The 17,426-nt window shown below is 44.2% G+C and overlaps 1 protein-coding gene and 1 pseudogene across 1 annotated transcript; one reads left to right on the forward strand and one right to left on the reverse strand.

The window, feature by feature from the left end:
* Positions 1-913: 913 nt before the first annotated feature.
* Positions 914-12,205, reverse strand: MUC21 (mucin 21, cell surface associated). Its single transcript, XM_035728347.1, has 3 exons — positions 11,698-12,205; positions 1,666-2,669; positions 914-1,333 (listed from the first exon to the last, which is right to left on the reverse strand). The coding sequence occupies exons 1-3, from the start codon at positions 12,203-12,205 to the stop codon at positions 1,145-1,147; spliced, it is 1,701 nt and encodes a 566-aa protein (XP_035584240.1). The 3' UTR covers positions 914-1,144.
* An 896-nt stretch (positions 12,206-13,101) lies between these two features.
* LOC113927994 lies at positions 13,102-15,777 on the forward strand (annotated as a pseudogene).
* The last annotated feature ends 1,649 nt before the right edge of the window (positions 15,778-17,426 follow it).

Here is a 17,426-nt window from a genome sequence, read left to right on the forward strand (position 1 = left end):
AAACACCCTGTTTCTGCTTCTGAAAGGAGCACTGTGAGAGAGAAAAGTGTCAAATCGCACCTCTATTCTGACAAGTAGGCCAGGTCTAGAGCAAATGTAAATGCCCAAGAAACTATGATTTAGAGTGAACATGCCCTGCCCCACGGCACATGTAATTGCACCTGTCTGCCTCATCATGCTCTGGGTTCTCTATGTACCATGAGATAATCTCTGTGTACCACAGGCCTAAGCAGTGAGCATGTAGAATCCTGGCACCTGCCCTCCCTTCTCATCTCTCCTAATTCAATTCCCCTATCAGTCTGGTGAGTCTCAAAAACACAGTGCTCCTGGGACACCTGGGTGGCTCAGATGGTTAAGCATCTGCCTTTGGCGGATCAAGTCCTGCATCAGGCTCCCTGCTAGGCGGGAGGCCTGCTTCTCCCTCTCCCACTCTCCCTGCCTGTGTTCCCTCTCTTGCTGTGTCTCTCTCTGTCAAATAAATAAAATCTTTAAAAAAACAAAACAGGGGCGCCTGGGTGGCTCAGTCATTGAGCGTCTGCCTTCGGCTCAGGTCATGATCCCGGGGTCCTGGGATCGAGCCCCACATCAGGCTCCCTGCTCCGCGGGAAGCCTGCTTCTCCCTCTCCCACTCCCCCTGCTTGTGTTCCCTTTCTCGCTGTCTCTCTCTCTGTCAAATAAATAAAAATCTTTAATAAAAAAAAATAAAAAATAAAAAAACAAAACAAAACAAAACAAATCACAGTGCTCCTGCTTGGGGAAAGAAAGATTAGAGAAAGGGGACAGGTAGGAATGAAATCTCTGGATTTTACTGTGGAGATTTTGAATACCAAGTGGGTTCCAGCATGGAGGTTCTCTCATATAACAGGGAAATTCAACTCGGCATTGTAGACACTCACTCATGTGCATACACAGATTCTGTCATATATTTTGTTTGTGTTTATTTCTTAGCTAAATGACCAATAGAGTCTCCTCTTTCCACAGTTTAGTAAAAGCAAGAGACAGGGAGTGTCTTCCCCAGGGCTGTCAGAGACCCAAACAAAGCTGGGAGGGGACCCCTGGGGACAAATGAAAGGACACTCAGGTCTCTGGTCTCCCAGGTTGGCTTTCTCCTTGAAGAAGGTAGCACTCTGGCTTCAGGGGCCATTCAGGGCCCATTGTATCCCCTTCTCATCTCCATGGCTATTGAGGATACTGGTCTCCTCCAGAACCGGTTAGAGCTCCAACTAGGCCTGTGGTGGACTCCGTGATTCCCTCCAGGGCCCGTGCCAAGGTTGGGGCCATGGGGGCGGTAGACAGCTGTATCAAAGACGTTTCTCAGGGACAGGGAATTTCTCTAGAAAAAGAAGGGCAAATCATTTCAGAATCATATCCCCTTGTCCCGAGCTTTAACATGGACCCCTTCTGGAATCTTCTTCCCCTTCATATCACCTCCTTCACCTAGTACTCCTTCCTCTAGACTTTATTCCTTCTTTTGGTCTTCTTTTCCCTCAGCACCTTGACTGACTCTTCCAGTTCTAACTTGCTACTTCTCTTTAGTAACATGCTCCTGATCTTTCCTTCCTTCCTACCCACCCCCCAGCTTGGTGGCCCTCCTCTTCATACCCCATTTCCTTATGTTCCTGCGACTCCTTCCCCCAGACACTTTCCTACATATCAGGCACTCACCACACAGATGAAAAGCCCAGCAAAGAATCCCACAGCCACTACAACCGAGACCAGAGTAATGAGGAAGATTTCCCAAGGTTTCAGGGACCCACTAGGTGTCACTTCATTCACTGGAGTGGTAGCAGTCATGCCAACACTATTGGAGGTTGTGTGTGTTCCAGTTAGAGAATGTGTGCTAGAGCCTCCTGTGATTGCACTGGATGCAGTGTTGGCAGCTGTCCTGGTCCCACTGGAAGTCACACTGGATCCAGTGTTAACAGCTGTGCTGGTCCCACTGGAAGTCACACTAGATCCAGTGTTGGAAGCTACACTGGTCCTGCTGGAGATCACACTGGGTCCAGGGTTGGTAGCTGTGCTGGTCCCATTGGAGGTTGTGCTGGATCCAGTACTAGAGACTATGCTGGTCCCACTGGAGGTTGTACTAGAACCAGTATTAGCAGGCATGCTGGTCCCACCAGAAGTTGTACTGAATCTAGTGCTGGAGGCTATACTGGTCCCACCTGAGTTTTCACTGGATCCAGTGTTCATAGGTGTGCTACTACCTCTGGAGGTTGTGCTGGATCCAGTGTTGACAGGGGTGCTGGTCCCTCCAGAGGTTGTGCTAGATTCAGTATTGGAGGTTGTGCTGGGCCCACCGGAGGTCACACTGGGTCCAGTTTTGGTGGCTATACTAGTCCTGCCAGAGGTTGTGCTAGACTCAGTATTGGAAGTTGTGCTGGGCCCACTGGAGATCACACTGGATTCAGTGTTGGAGGCTGTACTGGTCCCACCAGATGTGCTGGATCCGGTATTGGCAGCTGTGCTGGTCCCTCCAGAGGTTGTGCTGGATCCAGTACTGGAGGCTGTATTGGTTCCCCTACTTGTTCCACCAGAGGCTGTGCTGAATCCAGTGTTGACAAGTGTGCTGGTCCCTCCAGAGATTGTGGTGGATTTAGTGTTAGAGGTTGTACTGGTCCCACTAGAAGTTATGCTGTGTTCAGTCTTGCCTGCTGTGGATGTTTCCCCTGCTGATAATCATGAATGATGACAAACACATAAGGAGCATAAGTATTTTCTGGTTTAATGCTTGTTTAAATTCATTACATGGGTAATTCTATTTGATGCTCACTACAGCCCTATGAACTAGATACTATTATTATCAACAGCTAAGATGAAGAAATTGAGGCTTAGAAATGTTAACATTTGCCCTTATTTATGCAGATAGTAAGTAGTAAGGAGGAATTTGTACTTAGGGTACTGGATCTGCACTTTCAGCTACCATGCTAAATTGCCTTCCCCACCCAGCCCCAATACCAGGGTTACATAACCTAGTTCCACTGGTAGTAAGCTTATTCCATATTCTACTATATAAGATCCAATACAGATAAGAAGTATTATAAAGGAATTGCAAAGCCCTGTGAAATTAGTATATATTGATTAATTCATTCTTAAAGTAGTATTGCTCCCTTCCAAGAAAATATTTTTCAGTGTTATTCAGAAAACATCTACATCTGAATTGTCTGAGTAGCTTGGTAACAATAAAGGCAAACCATTCTAGATTAAATGAATCAGATTTTGAGATGTGACCTTCCAACAAGGGCTGGGTGAGTTTATATGCTTTCAATTTCCGGGGGCTCCTGATGTCTATGGCAGAGGCTGGAGAAGCACAAGTCATATGTAGCTTAAAAGTATTAGATCTCCCAGGATAAAGGGCTGTAAGGTATAGGGAATCTTTTCAACCTTCTTGGAGACTCAGACAGAGTTAAGGTTGTGTCTGTTTTTTTGCCCCTCACAACACTGAAGGACAAAGATACTCAACCTCCCCCAGATAACCAAAATTAATTTGTGGCTCCTTTTACCACTAACTGGAACATGGGTGCCTATCAATTCATTCCACACATGTGTATTTTTTCCTTGGGCTTAATTGAACTAACATAGGGTTAGAGTTTTAGCTCTATTTTGGGAAGGCCCCCTATTATCAGCTGTGTGGTACAAATAGGCGTTAAGATCAGAATCTTGAATAAAACTAAAAAGAAACTGAGATGATCAAGAGTAAGAATGACACCACAGTCAAAGCTTCCCATTCTTAGTAGTTAAACCCCCAGCCAGGGGCGCCTGGGTGGCTCAGTTGGTTAAGCGACTGCCTTCGGCTCAGGTCATGATCCCAGGGTCCTGGGATCGAGCCCCGCATCAGGCTCCCTACTCAGCCAGAAGCCTGCTTCTCCCTCTCCCACTCCCACTGCTTGTGTTCCCTCTCACGCTATCTCTCTCTCTCTCTCTCTCTGTCAATTAAATAAATAAATAAAAATCTTTAAAAAAAAAAAAACCCAGCCAACCACACAGGTTATTATCATTTTATAGATGCAGAAACTGAGGCATAGAGAAATTAAACAACTCACCCGAAGTACACGCACACTCTTACAGTGGAGCCATGATCCATACACAGGCAATCTGAGACCAGAGTGTACAGTTTTAACCACTGTGTTCTGACTGCCTCCTGGGTGATACCTAGTTAGACTGAAGTGATTGGGGTAAAACAATGATCCCCACTCTATGGAAGAGAACCAGAGCTGGTCCTAGCAGTGGTCAGCATCTCCCAAAGCACCTTGAAGGTTCTCAGATCACCCACTTTGAAAGGAAATCACTTACCAGTTTCTAAAAGTAGGAGATGCAATAGTAACCAATACTTAAGGAGGATGTTTCCTTTCTGCATCTTTATCTGCCTCATTGTTGGAAAGTATGATGCCCGAATCCCAGCTGTGGCCAAGATCTAGAAGGCAAAGAACAGGATTCTTGAAAAAGGAGAGTTCAAGATGAAGAGATAAAGACTGGAGCTTCCAGGAGCTTGGGTCTCCTAAGTACTTGTTCTTGGGAAGAACTTTGAACTTGGGTAGAAGACTGGAAGCCTGGGTTCCTTAAGCTTCCTCCATGCAATGTTATTGCCTTTTTCTTTATTATGGAAGAGCTGCAGGGACCTTTATAGCTTCATATGTGTTGGGGAGGAGTTGGGAAGTTGACTTGTTCTTTTGCCAACTATGAGCAGTTAAAAAAACAATACTGAGCTTGAGAAGGAATAGACTAGGGTCAAGAGGAAGGTGAGAAAGGAGAATGACATGATCACACTAGGCAGGGCACTGGACTGGCTGGATCAGAGCAGGAAGTCAAACGGTATGAGGAGATCAAATTTGTCAGAGTGGAAGGGACCCACCCTCTAAGGCAGGGATGGGGCCAGAAACCTGTTCTACTGCAAGACTTTGTTTCCTGGTCAAGAAGTTCTGTGTGCCCGCTTTGGTAAGGAGTGAGCTAAGTGGGTGGTACCCTACATCTCTGAAGCAAATGGGAATGGGAGACTCAAAAGAGAGCAGTAACTAGGGGTCTGGGCTTCTGGGTTATAGGCAGAAGACAGAGCATTGCTGGGTATGCAGTAGGCACTCAACAATGCACATTGAATAAAGAGGGGAAGAGAGATCCAGGGGTTGATGAAGCCATCTTTGGGGTCTCTGGGGCATGAGGGCTGAGGGCATGGGGAGTGTTGAATGTGTAGAAGAAGCCATCTGTCAGACTCATAGCAGGTGAAGGGGTGGTATAGGGTCCCCTTCCGATCCTCCACCATAGGAATTTCCCTCTTGTTTGTTTTCAGAGAAATCTGCCAGACCTTTTCTGCCGGAATCCTTCAGATGCTCCTTCTCATCAGCCTAATGAAGCATCTCTCAGTAGGGTATACCACAGATAACACGTTAGGAGACTTCAAGTCTGTTGGGGGAGGGAGATATATAGTCTTCAAGTCCTTTAGAAACTTCATGCTGGTCTGGACAATGTAACAGCAAAGGACACACAGTCAACTAAACAAGTATGACTGAACAGACCCAAATGAGCAAAGGGTTTTGGGAGTTCATGGGGAAGGCATCTTGTGGTCAGGGTCAGGGGGTTGATAGATGGGAGTTTCAGGGCACAGTCTGTGTGACCAAAGTCAGCTGTCTTCATTACTGTTAATGAGAAGCTTTGTGGAAGAAGCAATATCTCAGATAGTTTTTTGTGTGTGAATGAGTATTCCCGACATTTAAGACCTGTTTGAAAGAAGCAGGAGGTAGCTGGAGACATAAAGGAATTTATGAGTGAGTCTGAGAGTCAGGAGGGGACGGAGTGTGCTGGAAAAGGCTAATGCAGATCTGCCTAGCGGCTGTGAGGCTGAAGCAGTTCCTGAGGCTGAAGTGTGAGGAACCATTCAATGACTGGCTGGGCTTTAGACTCCTAGCAATTGCATTTTATGGCTGACAGGCCAAAAGCACTCTAAGAAATCCTTTTTTTCTTCTTCCCTCTAGAATTATTTGGAGGCAGAGGTCCTGAATTCAAGTCCAGATTCCACCTTCTAGACATAATCCTAAAATTTTTTTGCATGCATACTTATCAGAGACTATATGTAATTAGTCCTTCAAAACAACACAAGAACCTTGGAACTTTAATTATTACTACCCAATTCCCAACTCATACCCTAATCTTATCAAGTTGTTTTAATTCTGTCTTGGTTTTTAATTTCATGAGAGATTATTGTTCTCTGCTTACACACCATAAGCCAGAACATAGTCATACAGACAAAATAAGCTGAGAGACTGGAGAACATGGTGAGTAGCCGAGTGGGCATGTGCTTGACTAAAACTTGAGAATATGATTGTTGAAGATGGAGAATGGATATTAGTGGACAATCAGAAAGCTATGACACACATTTAAACCTACGTGCTTTATATTCTGTATTTAATAATTCCAATACCTCCAGTTTTTGTGGATCTGATCCTGCTGTATTGTGTTTTGTTTCTTGCTGGTTTTCACTGATGCTTTATGACTGAGATGGTTTTACTAGAGGTTTATGGCTGAGTTTATTTTTCTTGTGATGTTATCTGTAGAAGTACTTTGAAGCCTAAGATGAGGGCATGATCTTCCACAGAGAATTTGCATGTTTTGGCCAAGCATATGGATGCATTACCATTTGAGGATTCTCATAAATTAAATGATAGGCTTGAGGTCTTTTGAATAACCCATGATTGGGAACTGCAAACCATGTAAAATATTGTTAGTTACTGTAAAACTAACAATTGTAATAATAAGTTACAAATAACTTGTAACTTGTGGTTACAAGTTATTTCTCAAGAGATACTTCCTTCTCTCCTCCCTCCCCCTTTACAAAGTTTAGAGACAGGTGATTTTGCTTGCATTTCCTTAGAGGAAGAGTGGGTTTATTTTTAGCTTACACTCCCTGAAGGTTTCAGATTTATGGGAGGGTCTACTGCAAGAGTCCCCACCCATGCTGGTCTGACTGAGGCTGTACTACTTGAAGATTAAGTTCACTGGGTTTGGCAAATGTTGACTTGACTTAACTTAGTCTTTAATTCTAGCATTCCTTACTTTTCCACCAACTCATTGATTCATTTAAGAAGATATTTTAAAAAGTCATCTATAGTCATCCATTCCCATTCAAGTACTGCCTAGAAGTTGACAGCATTGTGTATTTTAAGGCGGATGTCTCGTTTTAGAGAAGATGGATGCCCTGGTTATTAAAGCTGATTTAATCAATAAAATCCACATATTATCAAACAAAAAAAAGGTTATTAGTCCACCATTTTAAGTTTTTCAGGGTATTTTAAGTCAATGCACCTAGAGCATCACAGAGCCAGAAATTTAAGTTCTCACTGGATTGGTTTGAGAAAAAAATGATAGTGTATTTAAAAGCACTAGCATGGTGTTTGGCACATAGTAAGCATGGAATTATAAAGGGCAAAGGAAAAACAAAAAGAAAAACATATATATATATAGTAGCCAGTGTATTTTAGGATTTCAATTTGTACCACATCCCAGTAATTTTCTCCTTATTGTCACATGGCATTTGGAAGAGAAAAGAAGGAGGGAAGAAGAATCTTCCCAAAGATGAAGGAGACCTGGAAAAGAATGAGTGGTTCTAAGATGGTTTCCTGTCTACCTGGTTTGTATGATTTGAAGCTACAAACCTAGACAGATATTAACTACACTTAGTGTGGTGATCATTTCCCAATGTATACAAATACCGAAACATTATGTTATACACCTGAAATTACTATCATATTATATGTCAATTTTACCTCAAAAAAGGAAGGAAGGGAGGGAGGAAGGGAGGAAGGACGAACATCAGATTGGTGAAAATCAGGCTGCCAGCTGGTGTTTGCCGAATGCCCATTGTGTACCTCTCACCAATCAACTCCGTAGTCAGGATTTCTGTCTTTCTCTCTCTTGCGGTCTTGATATCATGCTATGTGAGAAAGTAAAAACCAGACTGAGAAAGTAACAGTCTGCACTGCCATTCCTCAGGCTGGGATGATGACATGGGTAAAGCCAGCTGCAAGGTTCACAGGAAAATATTTTCACCAAAGACACACTGCAGTTGTAAACCTTCATAACAACTCCCTTCTTTCAGTGACTTACTCACTCAGTGATTTTGTCAATGAAAAATGGGATTCTCTAAACTCATAGACTATCACAAGTTTCCTGTTTGAAATTATATTCGTAAGAAGCAAATATCCTATTCTGTCTGGAGAATCTAAGTTAATTTAACACACAGAAGCAGCTTCAGTTTCCAACCCAGGGGCAGATAAAAGTTTCTGAATACAGTAGACTCTTGAGCAACATGGGTTCAAACTCTGCTGGTCCACTTATACACTGAAGTTTTTCAATAAATACAGTATAATACTGTAAATGTATCTTCTCTTCCTTAGAATTTTCTTTTTTTAAGATTTTTTAAAATTTTTGTTTATTTGAGAGAGAGCACGAGCCGAAGAGGGGCAGAGCACAAGCAGGGGGGAGGGGAAGGGAGGGGGAGAATCAGGGTCCCTGCTAAGCAGAGAGCCCAATGCAGGGTTTGATCCCAATACCCCGGGATCATGACCTGAGCCAAAGCCTTAACTGACTGAACCACCCAGGCGCCCCTAGAATTTTCTTAATAACATTTTCTTTTCTCTAGCTTACTTTATTATAAGAATACAGCATAATACATATAACATACAAAATATGTGTTAATCAATTGTTTGTTATTGGTAAGACTTCCAGTCAACAGTAGGCTATTAGTAGTTAAGTTTTTGGGGAGACACAAATTACACAGATTTTTTTACTGTGAGGGATGTCAGTGCCCCTAACCTCCACCTTGTTCAAGGGTTGAGTATAATAGCATTCCCCATCTATTGTAACTTTGTTGTCTCCAAGGAAACTGACTCCACTTCACATTCTGGAGCTCCTGTTGACCCTTGTACTCATCCTGCTTTGTTTTAAGCTTACTAATACTCTGCTGCATTTAACTTTTAACTCCGCTGCATTTAACCAAAACTCTTAACTCTGCTACTTTTAACCAAAACTCCACACTCCCCCAACACTATAATGACTGTTTTCCTTAGTTTGGTACAAAGCTCCTTAGTCCTACTCTGGTGTAGAGTCTCTCTTGTTGCAATGAGCCGATAAAGCTGATTTGTGAGGCTAGAGGTATGCTCCTGATGCTCTTATGTTGACTGGGCTAGGATGTGTGTGACCCTCCACACATTGCTCTCTAGTTCTGAACATCCTAGTGGTCCATTTCTCATTATTCTATTCCTACTCATGATCCATCATGTAATTAGTTCTTCCATCTCTACTCACAGTAACTTACCAGGAAAAAACGCAGTCCCACTAACACCAATACCCACCACAACTACAGACAGAGAGATGAGGATGATGCCCCAGGGCTGCAATATCCACTTGGCTTAGTCCCATATTGGCATTTGGCTCATAGTAACTGTCTCTGTGCCCGTGGTGACTGGGTCTATTTTATGTGAAGTGGTACTGCTTCCAGAAGTGGTGGTTGGCTCCTGGGTAGATCTCATCCCAGTGTTCCTGGTGTTTGGAACAGAGCTGATAGATGGTGCTCCAAAAGTGGATGTGCCCGGGTCCAAGGTATTTGGGTCCATCTCACGGACAATATTCCTGGTAGCAGGGGATATGGAGTCCATTGCAGGGGCCATCGTGACAGACATGGGGGTGGTTGGTCTGGTTCCAGTGGTCTAGGTGCCTAGGAAACAGATCACATAGTATGATGCATTTGTAGTGACAATAATTGAAGAGGAGGCAGGTGTACTTAGAGCAGAGGGATTGATCTAACACAGTAATGGTGGTGGTGGTTTGAGAAGAGCTGTTGTGGTGGGAGGAGAGATGGTGGAAAGTGATTCACCTGAAACCATGAGGGCCTCAGAGAGAGGTGAGTGTCTTAGAGAAGAGGAGGTAGGCTCTGTCCACGGGTGGTGCTGGTGATGGTGGAGACTAAGATTGAGGAGACGTGACTGGGATTGATGTATTCAATTTTAGAAGTGCTCACCCAAATAGGGAGGGTAGGCTGGGATAAGAGATAGGGTCTGATATTCTTATAATGTGCTCACTGGGTATAAGGACATTGCTAGAGGAAGGGATGATGGGATCAGATTTACTGAGGGGTGAGACAGTGGCCACGGCTGGGAGCACAGGTGACATACTCTCACACAATCATGGTGGTCAACAGAGATGAGGTGAGTGTGCTCGGAACATATGTGGAAGAACCTGACCACAGGGAGGAGGCTGGCCCTAGGGAAGGAGAGGCTGGATTCAGAACAAGGCGGGAGGACCTAATACACAGAGCAGGTGGCATCAGCAGCAAGGGTTGTGCTTAGACTGGAAGTGGTTACACTGATACAAGAACAGTGTCAGTCACTGGGCTAGCACCGGGTAGCTCAGGACAAAGTGGGTAGAATCACATCCCACATGAGTGCTGATGGCAAGTGCAGAGGTGGTTTTATTCAGAGCACGTGCCAGAGATGAAAAAAATCATTTTTTGGTCTTAACCAAACTTGGAGCAAGGGTTGGCAAACACCTTCTCTAAAGGGTCATCAGATGTGAATTTTTAAGCTATTTGGGCCACAAAGTCTCTGCCACAAGTATGCAAAGTAGCTGGGGAGCAGCTATAGATATAAAGGAGTACATGTGGCTATATTCCAGTAACACCTCATTTGGGAAAACAGGTAACGGGCCAGATTTGGCCCATGAAGTGTAGTTTGCAGTGCCTGGACCAGGGCTCAATATATTGAAGATGGGATGGCAGTGTCACAGGTGGTGGGCGGAACAGAGCTGATTGTGCTTGGCACGGACATGACAGCATCTGACAAACTAGGGTGTTTGTCACAGAGCTAAGGTGAGTTCCCTCTAGGCAGAAGTGATGGAATATAATTAACGTGTGTGTGTGTGTGTTGGGGGGAGATACTTACAAAGAAGTGTTTCTGATTAGGTTGGAAATGATGGACACTGGACAAAAGAAGGTGAGACCAGAGTAGAAATAAATAGGATTCAAGAAAAGAGAACAGAAGTATATCTAACAGGAGTGATGGCTTGACTAGAGTCTAGAGCAGAAATGACAGAAACAGGCAAAAAGGCGATGGTTGACACTGAAGGTAAATGTGTGTGCTTAGAGAAGACGTGGTGGTCAGCACCTGATACAGCTGTGTTAGTGATGGACTGAGTAGAAAAGTCAATGGCCTTGATGGGCACCAAGGTGATAGAAGAGACTGTGAAAGTCCAGAGACCCTGGTAGAGACTGTGGGGACCCCAGAGGCAGAGTTAGAGGCCAAGGTGGGTGATGAGGCCAAACCTGAAGATGTGGTGACCTCTGAGGCTGTGGTGGGTCCAGAAGGTGAGGTGGAAGCTTTGGTGTCCCCAGAATCTGTGGAAGAAAATATGGTGGGCCCAGATGCTAAGAAGGAAACTGTGGGGCTCTTAGAAGCTGTGGTTGAGACAGTCAGGGTCTCTGCAGATGCTGGAATTATTGTGGAGGTCACAGATTCTCCAAGTGTCACAAAGACTTTAGTAGATTCTGTCATTGCCTCAGAGGCTATGGTCAAAGCCACAGTGCTGTCAGAGAGATCAGTCCAGATCTTAGTGGTCTCAGCAGTGATGGTAGATGCCATGGTGGTCTCAGAGAGGTGGTGGTGGAGGCCATGGTAGTCTCAAAAACTGTGTTCTTACAGACTGTTGTGGGCCCACATGTAATTGTGGAAGCCATGGTGGTCTCAGAGACCTTGGTAGAGGCCCCAGAGACCTCAAAGTCTGGGATAGAGGCTGTCATTGGCACAGATGCTATAATGCTGGACTTGAGGGCCTCAGAAGTTATTTCAGAGACTGGGATAGTTGAAGAACTTATGGTGATTTCAGAGGCTATGCTGAAGGCTGTGGTCGGAACGGACATTGTGGTGGAGGATGTGATTATCTCAGAGGCTGTGCTGGGAGCCCTGGTGGTCTCAGAGGCTGCAGTGATGAGTATGGTGGGTACAGATGTTACAGAAGAACCCAGAGTGATCTCAGAAGCTTCAATGGAGATGATAGTGGTCCCAGCAGTGATGGTGGAGACCATGGTGGTCTCAGAGGCTGTTGTGTTCTTAGAGCCTGTGGTAGAAGCTATGAGGAGCAGAGATATTATTGTGAAAAACGTGGTGGTCTCAGGGACTATGCTGAAGGCCACAGTGGACTCAAAGGCTGTAGTAGAGACTGTCATGGGTAGAGATGCTATGGTGGAGGATCTGGTGGTATTAGAAGTGGTGGGAGGGACCATAGTGGAGTCAGAATCTTTGACGGTCTCAGAGGCCTGTGATGGCTTCAGAGGCTATGGCGAAGAATGTGGTGGGCACAGATGCTGTGGTGGTTTTAACAGGTCTTTCAGCAGTTGTGGAAGGCACAGACTCTACAGCTGTGACAGAGGCTTTAATGGAAACCCTAGTCATCTCTGAGGCTGTGGTAGTGGCCAGAGTGTTCTCCAAAGCTTCAGTGGAAACAAAAGTGTTCTCAGCATTGGTGGTGGAGGCCATGGTGGTAATAGAGGCTCTTGTGGTCTTAGAGCTTATTTTGGGGGTAGTCATGGGCCCAGGCATTATTATGGAAGACATGGTTTGGTGATCTCAGAGGCTATGATGAAGAACGCAGTGGATTCAGAGACTGGGGTGGTCTCAGAGGCAGTGTTGGAGAAAGTGGTTGACACAGACATTGTAGTGGAAGGTGTGATGATCGCAGGGGCTGTAGTAGAAGCTTTGGTGGTGTCCAAACTTATGGAGATTTCAGAGGCAGAGGAGGAGGCCATTGTGGGCACAGATATTAATGTGGAGGGCATGGTGATCTCAGAGCCTGTGGTGGACACAGAATCTGCAGTGGTGTTTGAAGCTGCAGTGAAATCTGTGGTGGCCCTAGGATCTATGGTGATTTCAGAGGTCAGAGTGAAGACTAAGGTGGGTACAAATGTCATCATGGAGGAAGCGGTGCTCTCAGAGGCTGTGATGGACACAGATGTTGTGGTGGTCTCGGCAGTTATTGGGAGTGACTGAGGAGAGCACAGACTTAGCAATTGTCACAAGGGCTTTCGTGGAAACTGTAGTGGTATTAGAGGCAGTGTTAGAGGTCATGGTAGGTACAGATTCTGTGATGGAGGCCGTGGTAGCCTCAGAGGCTGTGGTGATGATTGTGGTGGTCTCAGAAGCTGTGGTGGAGACCGAGATCGTCTGAAAGGTTGAGTTGCTCTGAGGCCTGTGGAGGACTCCATTGTAGAGACATACTCTGCAGTGGCCCCTGAGGCTGTGGTTGTCTTGGTAGTGTGCCCAGAAGCTGTGATCAAGGACGTGGAGGGCTCAAAGGTGGCAGTGGGCCCAGGACCTATAATCCTTCCTAAAGTACATTAATTTTTATTCAGGAATAATGGCACTCACTTTCGCATTTCTTTTAAAGATATTTTTTTAAGTAATCTCTATGTCAAATGTGGGGCTTGAACTCTCAACCCCAGATCAAGATTCACACACTTGGGGCGCCTGGGTGACTTAGTTGGTTAAGCGTCTAACTTCAGCTCAGGTTATGATCCCAGGGTCCTGAGATTGAACCCTATGTGGACTCTGTGCTCAGCAGGGCATCTGCTTCTTTCTCTCCCTCTGCCCCTTCCCCTGCTCATGCCCTCTCTCTTTCTCTCTCTCATATAAATAAAGTCCCAAAAAAGAAAAGAGTTGCACGCTCCACTGACTGCTGTACTGAGCAAGCCAGCCAGGCGCCCCCACTTGTGCACTTTTTTATGTTTAATTAGGAGCCTTGCACATACCTGTCATTCTTGTTTCTGTTGAGTCAGCAGAACTATGGTACCCAGACTGTAGTTAACCCTGCATGTGGAAGCATGTACCTTATAGGGTGCAGCTATGGTAGTTCTCTCCTCTCCTCTTCTTTTTTTTTTTTTCTTTTTATGCGGATGCCATGGGCATGACAGCTGACTCAAATGTTCTATTGAATGAATGAATCATTTGATCAATCACCTCTGTATTTTTTTCTTTCCTCAAGAATTTTACTAGTCAGGGTCCTCAGTTTTTTTGTTTTTGTGGGGTTTTTTGTCACTCTATTTGCCTAGGTGAATCTTCTTATTTAACCCATGCTAAGGAGGCAACACAAATAGAAACTGCCTATCATCTCTCGAACACTAAGGATTGTTGGAGCTCAGATGAAGGAGAAAATGTGTTGTTTGAAAACATAGAGGTCATGTGGACAGATCTCCCCAGCAGCATTCCCTTAGCTAGGTGGAAATAAGGAGTAGATCACACTAAAATGGGAGGGCACTTGAGCAGAGACCCTCAAGTGCAAATCCCCCCTTCACTCTTTGGGACTTGCAGCATACTGTCCCTTCCTGAAGAGAGCCCATGGGTTGTTATGCATGAAATGAAGGCCAGTCAGTCTGTAAATTTTGGATGAGGCCAGATGTTGCAGGCTCTCTTTAGGCAGTCTGGGTCAGAACTAATGTGTTAGGCAGTTAGTAAAAGTTCTCTCAGTAAAGAGACACAGGGAGATGGTAGGGGAAGATCCTTGGGATGATGTCTTTCTTTCCTTTATTTAATTTTTAGTATAAAGTGCTAGAGCAATGGTAGCAGTGGGAATGGATTAGAGAAGAATCTAGGAGACTGATCTAAGTTTCTCTCTGATAGGCATTCTCTGTGTCCAGTACTTCTCGTTCATTCAAAAATATTCCTTAAGGAGCTTCTGTAAGGCATGTGGCATTCCAGGCATGAGACATAGTGGTAAAATATAGGTATGACGCTTATATTCAAGTAAGGGAGAAAGACAATGAATAAGTAAATAGATAACATCAGAAACAAACAAACAAACAAATCTATGAATCACTAACTAGGGCTCTTTCAGGGCCCAAAAGGAAGAGGCTTTCTTGCCCTTCACGTGAGGGACAGACTATGGAAAGATGGCTCAAAAGAGAAATTAACATCTTATCAAAGCAGAGATACACCTGAAAACTGCTTTTTTTAGTGGAAGCCAGATTATGACAATGCCACTTCTGAATATGGAAAAACAAAGCTTCTGAGCAACAGGCATAATGCTGAAGGACATGCAGAAACTAGCAACTGATGGGGGCGCCTGGGTGGCTCAGTCGGTTAAGTGTCCAACTCTTGGCTTCAGCTCAGGTCATGATCTCCTGGGTCATGAGATGCAGCCCCATGTCAGGCTTCCTGCTCGGTGAGGAGTCTGCTTGAAGATTCTCTCCTCTGCCCCTTCCCCCACTCATGAGAACAGCACTCCCAGCACAGCAGGCCCTGGAACCAGTTGGAAAGCTCATAGAAAATGTAGATCTGGAAAAGACTGCACAATTCTATCAACAGCCAACATGTTTGAAAATGAGGCCCACTTCAACAGGCAGTTGAATGCTTAGGGAAGGCCTCTAGATTGCTGGCACAAGAATTGACCAGGCAGCACTCTATTCAGAAAAGAGAACATTTATAAGGACATTAAGATTTATTCAACTGGTTATAAGAAAACAGTTGTTCAAGTCTTAGTTCACCTATTCGGAAATGACTACATGGCCACAGGGAAAAGTCTAGCACACTAGGGGCCCATGGAGGTTGGAGCTGTGCTGCCCTAGAACAGCTTCTGGAAGGGTATGAGCAGCAAGACCAAGTTGTAGCATCAGACGTCTGCCCCCACCCACGTTTCAAGTACCTGGACAGCAAGGATGCAAAACAGGGCCTGAGTGTGGTGATTCTAGGAGGGGGACTCAGGAAGAAGTCACCAGCAATGGTTGCACAACCATGCACATGCACTTAATACCACTGAACTGTACACTTCAAAAGGTTAAAATGGTAAATTTTAGGTTATGCGTGTTTTACCACAATAAAATTTTTGAGGAAAAAAAGGAGGAGGAGGAAGAAGAAATCAGCAACAACACCACAGGCTGAGACTGATGGTGTCCCCACCACAGAGCTGATGAAGAGGAAGGTGCATATTTAGAAAACTCTGTTAGTATTCTGCTTTGCAAAAAAGAAAAGGAAGAATTCTGACATGCCAGTTCATGGACTTGGAGCATGTTGAAGAACATTCCATACTTCACTGCAGCTGTGGCTGGCAATGCTAATAAAGACTGATTTTTAGTTGCCAATTGCCTAAATCACCAGTCTGCACCTGCTACCTGTGAAACTTTTTTTCTTTCAATAAGAGTTTTCTTAAGACACAAGCAGGAGTTAACAGCAAATGTGCTGTCATGTCTTAATGCAGTTGATTTTAAAATTTGCAAGCCAATTGCTAGATAAATTATGTTCTAAGACACTAGGGTAATAGGCGTGGATTATTCTCTCTTGGGCTTGTGTAATTTGCTATTAGAGAATTTCTTTTTCATTTTATTTAATAATTGCTGCTAAAAATTAAGTTAACTGATAAGAAGATTCAAATTTTAAAAATTTGTTTTGTTTTGAAAAATTCATTCCACATGATACTGGATACATATAAATTATTAAGTCTTTTCGGAGGCAAAATTGGGACAAGAAGCTATTTTGAGTCTTGCAATATTATTTAGCCCAATAAAAGATTCATTTAAGGTCTTTTGTTAAAAATCTATGAATAACGATGTAATATGAATGTGATGTTTAAGTCTGTAGGTGCAAATACCAGGAGAAAAAGCTAAAAGTTGGGAGTTGCTGCCTCCGAACAACAAGGATCAGATGTGCATCAGAGATGACTATTTTTTGTGATGTATTTTTTGTAGGACTACTGGACTTCTAAAACTATTTACATGAGTTACTCTGATAAAATCTGCAAAGGAAATATATACACAGTGAGTAGAAGATGGGAAAATGGAGATAGTGTTTATAGGGAATTATTTCAAGAAACTTGGCAATGACAGAGGGCAGAGCTGGGAAAGAAACAGGCTTGTTAAGATGGATGCTGGAAGAGCAGAGCTTTTCAAAGTGTGGCCCCTGGACCACAGGTTGGGAGCTTGTTAAAATGCAGATCCCAGCCCCTACCCCTAACTTACTGACTCAGGAACCCCAAGGGACAAGGGCCAAAACCTACATTTTAGAAATAATCTCATATGTATGCAATGAAATATTATTCAGCCATAAAAAAGAAGGAAATCCTGCCATTTGTGACAACATGGATGGACCTTGAAGCCATTATGCTAAGCGAGGTACATCAAACAGAGAAAGACAAATACTGTATGATCTCACTTATATGTGGAAGCTATAACAAAACAGCTCTAGATACAGAGAACAGATTGGTGGTTACCAGAGGCAGGGAGTGGGAGTGGGCAAGACGAGTAAAAGGGATCAGAAGGTACAACTTCCAGTTATAAGGTAAGTAAGTCCTGGGGATATAATGTACAGCATGGGGACTATAGTAAATAATACTGTGTTGTATATTTCAAAGTTGCAAAGAGTGTAGGTCTTAAAAGTTCTCAACACACACGTGCAAAAATTGTA

Source organism: Zalophus californianus, chromosome 7 (genome assembly GCF_009762305.2).
Source record: "Zalophus californianus isolate mZalCal1 chromosome 7, mZalCal1.pri.v2, whole genome shotgun sequence".
Lineage (NCBI taxonomy): Eukaryota > Metazoa > Chordata > Mammalia > Carnivora > Otariidae > Zalophus > Zalophus californianus.

Excerpts from the sequence above, each read along its gene's own strand:
- MUC21 (XM_035728347.1), bottom strand. The coding sequence starts at position 12,205 with ATGACAGTCTCTACTACAGCCTTTGAGTCCACTGTGGCCTTCAGCATA. Across the intron at positions 2,670-11,697 it reads CATGGCTTCCACAATTACAT|GGGAAACATCCACAGCAGGC; the intron begins GTGGGCCCACAA and ends GATTATCAGCAG. Across the intron at positions 1,334-1,665 it reads CTGGGCTTTTCATCTGTGTG|AGAAATTCCCTGTCCCTGAG; the intron begins GTGAGTGCCTGA and ends TTCTTTTTCTAG.